Below are 13,350 nucleotides of genomic sequence, written 5' to 3'. Positions count from 1 at the left end.
ACCCACCATGGGGTAGAGGTGCTGAGGGGAGAGGCCTGCTGAGGGGAAACCTGCCATGGGGTAGAGGTGCTGAGGGGAGGGACCTGCTGAGGGGAAACCTGCCATGGGGTAGAGGTGCTGAGGGCAGAGACCTGCTGAGGGGAAACCTGCTATGGGGTAGAGGTGCTGAGGGGAGACCCACCATGGGGCAGAGGTGCTGAGGGGAGAGAACTGCTGAGGGGAAACCTGCCATGGGGTAGAGGTGCTGAGGGGAGACACACTGAGGGCAGACCTGCTGAAGGAAAATACCTGCTGAGGGAACAGCCCCATGGAAGAGGTACCTACCATGGGGTAGAGTTGCCATGGGGAGACCGGCTGAAGGGAATCCTCCTAAAGGAAGATGCTTACTGAGGGAACGATCCACTGAGGGAATACCCATCATGGTGGACCAACTGAGAGGAGAGATCCACTGAGGGTCTGTCACTGGTGGAAGAGACCCACTATGGGGATAAGCGGCTGGGAAGACCCGCTGAGGGCGGCACAACCGACACCTCACTCCGGACGCTGATGCTGCTCCTGCCCCGGGCACCTCCAGCAGCAGAGCGGGGTAGTGGTTTGTGTGATTTATCCATGGCTCACTCTATCCCATGGCGGAGCACCACGATCCCTCAGTGACATGAAACCCCCCCCGCCGGCGGCACAGAGCGGCCCCAGCGCCCCGAGCCGGAGCGGGGCCGTGCGGCGAGCAGCAGCGCCGCCTGGCGGGCAGGGCGGCCCCGGCGGGGCGCGGTGGGGCTGGGGGAGCTCCGGTCCCTCCGTTCCCGTCTGTTTGTGTGTGTGTCCCCCCCCGCCCGTCTCCCGGAGCCTGACTCCGTCTGTCTGCGGCAGCTGCCGTTCCAGATACGGTGTCGGCGGGCAGGGAGGAGCGCGGAAACACCTGTTTCCAGCATGGGGAAGGTGGGGAGGGAGCCCTCGGGCCGCCCCGCCGCCTGTAAACCCAGCGCGGAGCCCGCGGGACCGCTTTCCAGACGGCTTTACACGTTCCTCTAAACACGCGTCCCGAGCCCGTTCCTCACGTGTTGGTTTTTCCACCGTGCCCGTTTGAGGTGTGGGACACACACACACACATAGGGGCAGACCCGCTCCGTGCCGGGGCTACGGGGGTGTCCCCAGCGGGGAGATGCGGGAGAGGCCGGGGGCTGCCAGCGGTGCGGGGCCGGGTGCGTGCGGGGGCTCCATGATTTCATCGGCGGCTTCGCGGGGACCTGCCAAGAGCTGTTCTGCCTCAGTGCGATGTGTAGCTTTTTCCTGCCATTTCTTTAATAATAAAAGAGGGAGTGAAGCCGGGTGGGATTTTTAATCTTTCCAAAAAAAAAAAAAAAAAGGAAAAAAAAAAGGCAAATGGATCTGAGAAGAAGGAAAAAAAAAAACCCCAGCAATAGCCGAAGGGGATGCCAGTGAGGTGTGGCTTGCATTTAAATATCCAATATGTCAATGTAAGGGGAGTGTGTACGTATATAAAGTGCAGTTTGCATCCGCCGCGGGACACATCCAGCTATGGGAGGCGCGGGCAGCGCGGGGCCGGGCCGGGGCCGGCAGCGCGGAGCCGGGCGGCCGCAGTCCGCGCTCTGAGCGGCCCCTCCGCTCAGCCGCTCACCCCCTACCCCACTCCACGGCCCCATGGCCGAGGTTGGCGGCTTCCTGGGCGCTCTGGACCCCGACCTGCACGGCTTCCCCCCCGCGCTGGGCGCCGCGCTGCCCCTCGCAGACTCCCCCGGCTTCCTCAACGAGCGCCTGGGGCAGATCGAGGGCCGGCTGCAGAGGGGCTCCCCCACCGACTTCGCTCACCTCAAGGGCATCCTGCGGCGGAGGCAGCTCTACTGCCGCACCGGCTTCCACCTGGAGATCTTCCCCAACGGCACGGTGCAGGGCACCCGGCAGGACCACAGCCGCTTCGGTAAGGGATGGGAACGGAGCGGGGGTGCCGGGCCGGGAGCAGGTGCCCCGAGAACACAGCTAATTACCCCGCTAATATAAATCATCCCGGGACAGATATAATTAGACTCCTAAACAAATGCGCTCACTCCCCGGCAATGCGGGAGGTTTTATTTCCAATTTCCTACTCTCCCGGCGCTCAGCCCTTGTGCAGGTGCACAAAAACGTGCCTTAGCAGGGGGAAACGGGAAAGAAAAGTTTGGGGGGGGAGGATCAGCTCTAGCTGTGCCTCTGAAGTTAGTGGTGAGGGAGGCAAAGGAAAGGGGAGAGCACGCTGGAAAAGGAAATTCCTGGCTTTTTAACATGATTATGATGATTTTCCTCCTTTTTTTTGGTCTCTGCAAATACTTGTGAGCTGATTTCTTCTACTTGCAATGAGTTTCGTTAGAAGAGCGTCTCCCCAAAGTGGGCAGGGATGGGTGTCAGAAGCTTGCTTCGGGGAGGTCGTTGGAAAGGGAATGGGGAAGCTGGAGGGGGAAAATCGCTCAGGGGACCCCTGAGAGAAAGGAGAAGATGGAACAATAGGCAGAGCGCCCTGGATTTACCTTGCTGCCCGGGGTACAGCTGGAAGACGGCAGTGCCTGTATCAGTGTCACACGAGAGCTGGGATCTCTAATGAGACTGTATGTAAGCTTCAAAAAATGCATCCCAAGCCGCAGGCGAAGGAGTACAGTGAGTTTGAGCACAGCTAAGAAACATTCCCGCTACTTCAGCATCTAGTGCAGGTGTCTGTGTAAGCTATCAGCGAGTCCCATGCCAGTGACCTCAGCTCTGTTGTCAGCAGGTTGCAAGAAGTGCTCCAAGAGTTTTTATGGCTTTCAGGTGATTTAACTCCTTGGTGGAAGGAATTCGGAGGGGGTTTTTTTGCCTATACTTGTTTGCAACCGGTCTTTTCCGATACTCCAGGAACGCTGCTGCTGCTGGTGGTGTAAGGCAGGGTTTGGAACAACTGGGGAAGCTTATCTCCATAGGGCGCTTTCCATAAACACCAGGTGTGTGCATGGCATGTCCCTGCCTAAATCAACAAGAAAGCCATAACCCGCGGGTCGCAGGCAGGTACTCAGGCTCATGGGGCACACGTTCTGTAATTACCTCCCCAAAGACACACATGTTTAACCTTTCATGCTACAATCCGTGATGAGTCTCCATGTTAAAAGAAACTGAAAGCAAACCCATTGCATCTGCTTGGGCTTAGTTCAATCTGCCACGTAGGATTTCTATCAACTCTTTTTATGTATTATATTAAGTAAGCAGCCAGTTTCAAGTGGGAGCATTTATCTCAGTTCTTTTTTTCATAAAGATTGGGTAAAATAAGTGTATTTTCAGGCAAACTTTGGGAAAACACACTGAACAGGCTAAAACCTTTCATGAATTTTGCATGCTTCGGCTTAAGTCACACAGTGCATCCAATAAATTGAAGCACTGGCATTCCCTAAGTGCTTTAGCAGTCAGCATCCAGCTCCGTAAACTAGACCAGACTTCAGATATTATAGTTTTCTGCTTCAGGGTTTTCCCAGAGGCAGTGTAAAATAAATAGTTATTTGTTGTAATTGCAAGACAAAGCCCCAAGGGATTAGACTGGAATCCTTGTGTTCAGATCAAGTTGGACTGAACCTCACTTCAGCAGAGACTCAAAGCAATAATGTATTGGCACAGAGCATTCACCATCTGCATTCAGTAGCCATGAATATTTAAATTCCAATGTTACTGGTATGGTTCATATTAGGATGTCATGTATCGATGCATTCCTAAATTTTGCATGCAGCAATCAGAAAGCAGTAACTTATTACAGAAACAGGCAGCCTGAGTGATTCTGGGGAACTGCACAACTGTGGTGAGGGATACAGAGCTAGACAAGAGGCATACAGAGCTAGACGAGGGCTTAAGGGCAGCAGTTTAAAGCTGCCTTAAATCTAGGAGTGGGGAAATACTTCAATCCACTATGGTGGTGTGGTGGATCAAGCCCCTGTGGCTGGAAGGTGCTCCCTGATACCATTAACATGCTCCATGGATGGCTGTGACACTGCAGTGGAGGCATGTATCCAGCTGCAGATGGGATGTAAGATAGAACTGGACTTTGCATCTGTGTGTCTTAATACTAGAAGTGGTTCAGGAAGAGAAGGACAGTATCTGCACCCTCCCATGCGCAGCCAAAAGCTACCAGATGTACAAGACATCCAGGTCTTCCAGAGAGGAAAACAAAGAGCTGAAGGCCTGATGATGAAGAGCAGAGAACCAAGGTCCTAACGGCGAGGGTTAAAAGGAGGAATTCTTCCGTACCACAGCATTCAGGGGATGTGACCACAGGACCAACAGTGCCTGAGCCATCACTGTAACTATTCTGTCTCATCTGTCAAGGGCTGGAGCACTCCTAAATCACACCTGTCTTCTGGAACATGATATTTCATACTTGTAAAAACACAGCTTCATGCAAGAACAATGTGGCACAGCTTATTTTCACTAGAGGAGGCTTAACGCAGAGTTTGGTGAAGCCCTCCAGGACTGTTGGAAGAAAGCTTCTTCTCAGACTGAAGTGTCCAGGTTCATTCTCTGAACTACCAAATCCACCTAAGTCATCCCAGACAGAACCAAGTGTTTTCAAGAATGTATCTGTGCCCCCTGCATCTGCTAAGACCCTTCCTGTACAAAGAAATAAAGGACAGTCAAAATGTGGAGGGGGTTTGGACTGACATTAGTGCCCTGTGAGAATCCTTCTTGGAATGAAACCAAGACAAATTCACCAGGAAAATCCATGCCAGGAGGAATTGCTCCTTCTCTGCCTCGTGCCTGTTTTACAGCAGTGTTAAACAGGTGACACCAATAGCTCTTCGAGAGAGAAAAGGCCTTGCCTTTGTACTGCAGACTAATAAAGGCAGCAAACGAAGCTGCTCTTGGGTACAAACCTGCTAATGGATCTGCAATGCCTCCTAGAGAAGCCGATGAAACCTCCAGGGAGAGTTTTGCTGTCGGTTTTGCCATTCAGACCATGGTGCACCTGTTGCTGAACAGTTGTTGAGGTTTTCAGCCGAAGCTTTAGGTTTGCAGCCATTAATACAACATCTGATGTTTCCGTAGCCGGCTCCTGAAGTCAGTCATGTAAGAAGAGACAGGTGCAAGGAGCTGAACTGTTCTTTGAGGGATGGTTTATTAGTAAGGGGAGAGCGTGCAGGTCCCTGCACAGCAAAGCTTGGGAGATTACTCAGTGCTTTTGGTGGTAAATGAATCCTGTTGGAGTCTTAACCAATAATTCTCTAGAAAGGCTCAAGGAATGAACAATGAATAATCAAAGCAAGGAGAAGAGAAAGAGAAAAGGCAAGTCCTGGGGGGCAGAAGCAAGGAAAAAAGAGGCATATTCACCACAGACACACACCGCTACAACTGGGAAGAGAATTCTTGAGCTGGCCCCAGTGACCACTCCCTGTGCTGCTGCAGATCAGATGTACGGAGCTGCAGCAGCTGGAGTGAGCTGAGGACAGGATGGATATCCGCCCACATTTTTCCAGCCTTCCCTCTGTCTCCTCACTTTTGTGGGTTTAAGCTACGTTCTCAATGCTGTTTCGACAGAGCTGTCTTCCTGCACATCTCCAAGTGCCACTCGGAGAGCAGGAAAGGGGAGTATTGCAAGGGATGGTGTCAGAGGAGATGGGCATGGGCACACCTTGGAGAGGTTTCGTTTGCAAAACCAGCATATATTTACCCAAACTGCACCAGATGAGGGGTGTCACCCACCCGTCCGCCCAGGGAGGGGAGATGTTAATGCTGCTCCAGGTTGCTCCTTACCAGGTCTTTGGAGACCTGGGCTCATGTGCCATGTACAGAGTGTGCTTGGGGGTATGATCTAACAAAGCTCTTCATTTCCCTGCCTCGGACATCCCTTGGTTTCTAAATGAGACCAGCTGCATTTTCCTGCTTCCTTGGAGTGATAGAAGACAAATAAGATACAAAAATACTGGTGCTGACAACTGAGAACTGTACTTATAGGAAAGTCCATCTACTGCTCTCCAGCCACCAGATGTTTTTCACATGAACATCCACTTGTCTCCAGCCTGGGAAAGACTCCTCCATTTCTGGGTATCCCAGTATTCCTTTACTCCCTGCACAACTTTTTACCCTCTCTAGTTGTTGTCAGTCTTCCTTCATTCCCTTTTCAAACAGTGGTTGTCTTCATCTCTGTCCCACAGATGGGAAAACGGAAGCACACAGCAGCTCAGTAACTCCCTCCATGTGTTAGAACCGGTGGGTAGCAGAGGCAGAAGAACATCCCTCATCCTGGACCTGTTCCCTCCCCATTTGTGGGCTTCTTCTCAGATAAGAAGCCACAATAACTACCAGGGAGCAAGCAGAGCAGAGCCAGGATCCTGGTCCTATCCCTGCCTGTTCCTGGTGTTTCTGAAGGCAATGTGTCTCCAGGCACATTCCAGCTGGGAAAATACCTGCACTAGCCCATAATACATGTCTTCTGCTGTTTGCTTCCCTGTTTACCTCATGGAATTGCTGCTCCCAAGTCTGTATTTCATCTCCCCATCACCCTGTGGCTGCAGTAGGGCTGGATTTGGTGTGCAAGCCCCAAAGTAGGCAGAGCAGAAGGTAAAGAGCCCGATACAGGGTAAGAAGACTAATTCTTGCAGCCAGGTTCTGACTGATGAGCATGCACTGAGCCAAGGGGGACAGAGGTGCCCATCACCATCTGGTCTGTCCTATATTTAGGTGGTGATGCAGTCACTGTCTGAGGCTGTCGCACCCAGGCCTGGCCGAGCAGAAGACACATGCCTCAAGCCAAGGGGTGACTGGAGTCAGCCGGCTCAGGTGGCTGCTGTCACGCGGTGATTTTAGACTCAAGGCAGACTTTTAAGAGGAGGTAACCTGATCAGAGCAGCAATTGCTCAGGACCGGGCGTTTTGGGAGCTATATTAAGAGGCCTGGAGCCATGCTAAAGGTTAGAGCAAGTCTGCCCTCCTGGCGATGGTGACGTCTCCTCCAGCCATTAGATGGATGTTGAAAACCTTCTTCCTTTCTCTGCTGGTACTTCCCAGCTAAAGACTGTCTGTGACCTGTAGAGAATGTGATACCCAGAGCCAAACACAGTCCCACCAATGCCTTCAGGAGGTTTTCCTGCGGAGTTTGAAGGTCTCCACCACTTGTGATGTTGGCTTTGTTCAGAGCAGTGACCACTTCAGACACATCTACTTAGGGGCTGTTTGGTTTTAAGTGCTTCAGCAAGAGTTCTCCTATTCCAAATCTTACCTCCATCCAAACAACTGCTGACCCTGCTGATGTCTTTGCCAGAGGAAATGAGGCTGCCCCTCATTGTTTGGAGCATCTGACACCATCAGTGTAGGCTGAAGCCCACAGAGCACAGATGCTGCTGGACCAGGCAGGGGCTGGCATGAGGATTGGGGTGACAGGGGAAGGACCAGCAGCTCTGTGACACCACAGGCTGCAGAGGAAGATGTTTTACCTCTATGTATTTGAAGCTGGATTTTATCACTGTGGCTTATATACACACTGGGGGGTGGCAAGTACCCCACTGGAGTGTCAGGATGAAAGTGGCCCTCACAGACATCTCTTCTAGGGCTTTTCTTTTTGTTGAGCTCATCACTTTAAAACACATGGGACTATAACCTCAAACCAGAAGCTGCTTGGTGACAAAAGTTACTCTCCCTTTAGTGAAGAGCAAAACCCAGCCTGGTAACAGCCTTCTGAAATGTCTAGTGAGTTAGGGACAAGTTTCTACATCTGTCTTTTTGATGATTACTAGGGAAAACCAAGCCCCAAGCCCCAAAATCAAGCCAACAAAACCTAGCAATCCTTTTCTTACTAGCAAAGGCAATTCCTCTTTGGGCAAGTCAAATGATGGGGAGAAGCCTAGAGTGTGAAGACTGCACACATATGGGCTATAGTCTGTGTTATAAATAAGGGAAACAGGGTCTGCAAGGGCTGGGAAAGGCTTGTTTGTCACAGGAGCCTGGTGCTGGTTTCATTCTCTGTGTAATCTGGACTTCTTTTCCTGTTTCAGGGATTTTGGAGTTTATTAGCCTGGCAGTGGGGCTGGTGAGCATCCGTGGGGTGGACTCAGGACTCTACCTCGGCATGAATGAGAGAGGCGAGCTCTATGGGTCGGTAAGTGTACAGGGTTAAACATCCACAGCAATGGGGTTGTGGGCCCTCATCAATGTCATGAGCTGTGTCTGTCACAGGCCTCCAAAGTCCTTGGGCTGCTGCATGCCTCCATCCTACCCTGATGCCACTGTTGTAACATAAATAAGTGCAATAGGGTTGTGGAGGGAGGATGCAATTGTGCCTGGAGAACTGGGGGTGCTTGTCAAGGTTTTGCCCTTCAGAAATGGTGTGGGAACAGTCAACTAAAGGCAGGGAGGGAAATATAGCATAAATCCAGGGGCTGCTTTTGGGCTTTTACTGCCTAATACATCAGTGTTGCACTCTGCATGGTCAGGGTCTGCACCCCTCTGCAGATGTTACATCCCTGTTACAGCTCTTTAACTAATGGAAGCTGAGTTGAGGTCTTAACAGCTGCGCAGAGGTGCTTCCTACCAGTTAATTTAACTCAATTCCTAATTACTTAACTCAGTGTAAAACAGTTATTCCTACTTAGCTTGAAGAATCACTTCTATTTTGAATCATTAACTGCTTCCTAGGTAGCCAGGTTGAAGTTTCCTTTTTGGTAGCTGCTGTGCTTCATTGGTGCTTTTCCTTCAGATGCCCCATTGCCTTTAATTCAACCCATCACCCATGTGTGATCTTTTAAATGCCTCTTCCTAGATCACAGCACTACCCTGTATGTGATGAGGATGCTGATTTTTAAACATGGATCACAGTAAGTTTAAGTAATAAAACAAACCAGTTTTAAACCAAAGTGGGAGGCACGTATTTCCTCTAACCAGATCAGATCAATCTCATAGCACAGGGACTTAAACTTGGGTGCTCTGCATATAGAGAAGCTTTCTGAAAACCTTTGCTTAGCAAACAGTAAACCACAAGTTTCCATCATCTTTTCTTCTCCCATTCCCATCTGAGACTGCCACAGACCCTTTCACTGTTTAAGATGCAGTTACTGATGGCTATCTGAGAGAATCAAACACTAACGTGCATCCAAAACTTACTTTTCCACTTCATTTTTGTAATAGCATCTACCCTACACTAAAGTTAAATGTGGAGACAGTGGTTGGATTACAAATGGTCAAGACAGATAAAAAGCAAATCACCAGGATTCCATAGAACATAAACGAACCTTAAAGCACAGTTCAGAACACAGGACTGGAGCCAGAGCAGCACCTCTCCTGTCAAACCCTGCTCAGCAGCTCCTGGAGGTGCAGCTTTTACTGGTAGGAAAGGAGGACACAGCCCTGCCTGTTCCCTTCCTGCTTCCAAACCCTGCAGCTCTGCTGATGAATCAGCAGTTTCAAGATGGGTTAATTAAACTCTAGGGCCTGAGTACAGGTTACGACACAGAAACAAATACCACGATGGCTTTTCAGCATCAAAAGCCACTCCAGTATTCCTAAATAGAGGTCCATAAAACAGCACCTGACAGCAGCAGCAGCACCACAATGGCATTTTTGGAGATTACAGTACAGCTGTAATCAGCAGTTCATTGTTTCTCTCCGTGCCAGTTTTGATGTATGTTTTGATACAGCCAGAGGCAGCCATCCCCAGTGATACATGGAATCCCCTTGGTACAGTGTCCCTGCCTGTTCCCTGTCCGCCTTGTGCCAAGGTTTCTGTTAAGCTTCCCCCTGATTTCAGAAGCACAACCAATAGAGCAGCCACAGTGACAGGCAGCACCCTGCACACTGCCCATACAGTGTCAGGCTCAGTGGGGACATCCCAGGGCTTGGAAAGAAATGAATCCCACCTTGACTCACCCCAGGCTTTCCAAGCATCTAACACACACACTGCACCTCTGGACAGCCCAGTGAAGAGCAGGTGAACTGGGGCACGAGTTCAGCTGGTCAGCAGTTGCTGGTGTGTTCTGAGCAAAGACATCCTAGGGGAAGAAAGAAAATAGTTTGTATTTATGGGTAGGACTGGGAAGAGACAGCCCCAGTGCCTGGTTCTCAGGTGGCAAAGGCCATGGTGTTTTCAGGGCTCACAACTCACCTTAGGGTTTATTTAACTAACAGCAAAACACTCAAAACAGGCTCTGAGTGCAGGGGAGCTTCTGGGTCTTATGACAAGAGATCTACTGCAGGCAGCAGCATTTACTTAGCACTCTGTATGCCCTAGATAAGATACATTCCATCCCTGACTAGTTCACAGTGGAGGTGCAGTGTTTGTAATCCTATAGCATCCTACATTTGCAGACAGCCTTTCATCTGCAGGAGTCCCAGATCCCCCACAGCAATCCCCCCATGGGATGGGATGGGGGTCCTTCTACAACACAAAGCCACCCATGTCCTTGTTGGGCAGAGGGACAGCCCCCTCCTCACAGGCTGGACACATCCCTGTAGCACATGGAAAGTGCAGAGCATGAAGTGAAAATCCATCATCAAATGGTTGCTGTCAACAGCCCCTGGCTGGAAGGGTTGAGGGAAAGGCTGGTGCAGTGACACTGGTGCCATCCGTCCCAGCCATGGGCTGGCACACACATCCCATCACCCATCACCCATCACTGCTGTACATCTTCCCCAGGGTTAGACATCCCCATCCAGGACTTGTGGCCTCACATCACAGCTATCTGATGCTTCAGAAGATGAAAGGCCCCAGGAATGCTTTCATTCCTGCTGCAGTGTGTACTGTTACGTGCCCTCAGCTTTCAAAGCGGAGCTGGCTCCTGTATAAACCCTCCTGAGGCACTGCCCAGGTTGTCTCTCACCTAAGGGAGCAGTTTTGGTGTGTGTGGTACCTGTGGATGGGGCTGCTGAGCTCAGAACTCACACCCTGGAGCACAGAGACCTCACTGTCAGGTTCAGACTTTGGCTACAGCCCTGGTTTGGGGTTTTGTTACTGGGCACCTTTGCAGTGCACCCCCACCTCCTCCTCCTCCTTTTATCTCCTTCCTCCCCCAGCTTTAGAGGTGTTGGGGTCCTGGTTTGTGCTAATTTCCAGCTCTCAATCATGGGAAGCATCCCCAGCAGCACAGTCACCGTCCTCGGGGAGCCAGGAGAAGGCAGCTGGGAAATGACAGGGAAAAGAAGTGAAGGGAGCAGGAAAAGAGCTGTTTTCACTGTACCTTCTGACACGAATGTCTTTTCTCTCCCCCCACCACAGAAGAAGCTCACCCGGGAGTGTGTTTTCCGGGAGCAGTTTGAAGAGAACTGGTACAACACGTACGCCTCAACCCTCTACAAGCACCCCGACTCGGAGAGGCATTACTACGTGGCTCTGAACAAGGACGGCTCCCCCCGCGAGGGGTACAGGACTAAGAGACACCAGAAATTCACCCATTTCTTACCCAGGCCTGTGGACCCTGCCAAAATCCCTGCCATGTACAGAGACCTCTTCCACTACAGGTGATGTTTCCTGCCGCTGCCCCGTCACTGTACATACTTGGGCTCCCAAGCTTTTTCCCAGAGCACTATATTAATAGTCATTCCATCATTCCTGTAAGCGTAGATGACGTAGGAAAGCACTCACATTGAATTCAGACACTGCTGTTCCTCCTTGTTTCAAGCGTATATCGAACCTGGGTTATTTATGGGGTGGGGGTAGGGAAGGGAGGGAACCCTACGTATAATCTTTCCTTTTCATTCACTTCCTTTACCCGGTCGCTACAAGAGAGGCCAAGTGGTCAATGTTATGGTTGCTTAAAGGAACAAGCAGGTGAACAAACCTGATCCCCAGGGGGGAGGAAAGAAACCAAAATCAGCTAAAAATGAAGAGAAAGGGAAGAAAACGGCCACAGAACTGCTGCAGATGCTGCTGCTGAGCTGGGGATGGTGACCAGGAAGAAAACAGCCTTTTGAGTGGTGCCCTGCTTAAGCAGCCCAGGAGTTTGCTACAAGGATGATGCTACGTGGACTAGTCCTGATGCGTGGGGGTTTTTTCCTGCTGTTGGGGTGGGAATGGGGCAAGGAACATTATTCAGATGTAAGCATGGATACTGTGCATAGGGACAAAACTATTTATAAAATGTATATGATATTTATTTTATATATTTATTTATTTCAAAATAATTTTATTTTTAATGAGAGATGCTATGACCGGATTTTCATCAGGAAGAATAAGGTCCTACTGAAACAGGAAAAAAAAATGAGTTTTAAGAGCTTATTGGCAATAAAATTGTCTTTATATTGTAGATTTTCTTGCTACCCTTTTTTTTTGGTGCTCTGGTACAATTAACCCAGTATTTCTGCATCAGTATTAAGAATGTTAAGACCACCTCTAAAAAGGTTTTATGTGGTAAAGAGAAGTCACCTGAGCTCCAAACTCTTGTATGAGGACGACATCAAATTATACCTGGAATGTACCTGGAAGTGTGACCCAACTGAAATGACTGGCTGATGAACTGTGATTTCCAAGAGCTGCAAATCCAGCCCTTTACTCTGATATGGGCAAAATAGGTCTTGGGCCACGTCAAGCACCAGGCACAGCTCAGCTTTTGTGGCTTTTGAATGGGACTGACCCAGAATCGAGTCACTGCTGCTGTGGAGGGAGGAACCTTGGGCTGTCCCTCACCTCTGTGACCCCACGAGCCTGGGAAGTGCTGGTGCAGCTCCTGGTGTGAGTCATGGAATGGTTTGGGTTGGAAGGGACCTTAAAGCTCATCCAGTTCCAATCGCTGCCACAGGCAGGGACACCTTCCACTGGAGCAGCTGCTCCAAGCCCCTGTGTCCAACCTGGCCTTGAACACTGCCAGGGATGGGGCAGCCACAGCTTCTCTGGGCACCCTGTGCCAGCGCCTCAGCACCCTCACAGGGAAGAGATTTGCCTCGATGGCATCTGAGGAGCTTCAGCACGTGTGGATTAAATGTCCCATCAAAACTCCAGTGGAGAAACAGCTGGAGCATCCGCTGAGCATCTGGATGGAGCCATCATTCCTGCAGTAAAACCACCACATCTCTTCCAAGACTTACCTGAAGCATGCTGGACAATCAGTGGTGAAACTGTAGAAAACAACAAAAGCAATTTCCAAAACCCCTCTTTTTTAAGGAATTACTATGGATGAAGACCATCCCTGCAGGCAGCGCTTGGACTCACACATCTGCATGGCATTTTCCTTGACAGAAGCTGTCTGATCCCACAATCCCATCACATTTCCTCTGTTCTGGGGCAGCTCCTGCCTTCCACTGGGCTCCACCAAACCTGACTCCAGTAGCCGCCAGCCAGCCCCACATTTCCACCCTCCTCTTGTTGGGCTGGCCAGGCTGGGGGTGCTCATAGTGGAGTCTTTGCTCTGCAGCTCACCCCATGGTGACA

At 50.6% G+C, this 13,350-nt stretch overlaps 1 protein-coding gene across 1 annotated transcript; it reads left to right on the top strand.

Moving 5' to 3' along the window:
- Positions 1-1,629: 1,629 nt before the first annotated feature.
- On the top strand, positions 1,630-12,115 carry FGF16 (fibroblast growth factor 16). Its single transcript, XM_005144871.3, has 3 exons — positions 1,630-1,936; positions 7,991-8,094; positions 11,203-12,115. Exons 1-3 carry the CDS (start codon positions 1,660-1,662, stop codon positions 11,446-11,448), a joined length of 627 nt encoding a protein of 208 aa, XP_005144928.2. The 5' UTR covers positions 1,630-1,659; the 3' UTR covers positions 11,449-12,115.
- The last annotated feature ends 1,235 nt before the right edge of the window (positions 12,116-13,350 follow it).

The sequence above is a fragment of the Melopsittacus undulatus genome, chromosome 6, assembly GCF_012275295.1.
Source record: "Melopsittacus undulatus isolate bMelUnd1 chromosome 6, bMelUnd1.mat.Z, whole genome shotgun sequence".
In the NCBI taxonomy this organism is placed as follows: domain Eukaryota; kingdom Metazoa; phylum Chordata; class Aves; order Psittaciformes; family Psittaculidae; genus Melopsittacus; species Melopsittacus undulatus.
Note: the sequence above shows the minus strand (reverse complement) of the source record. Positions and strands in the feature narration are given on the sequence as shown.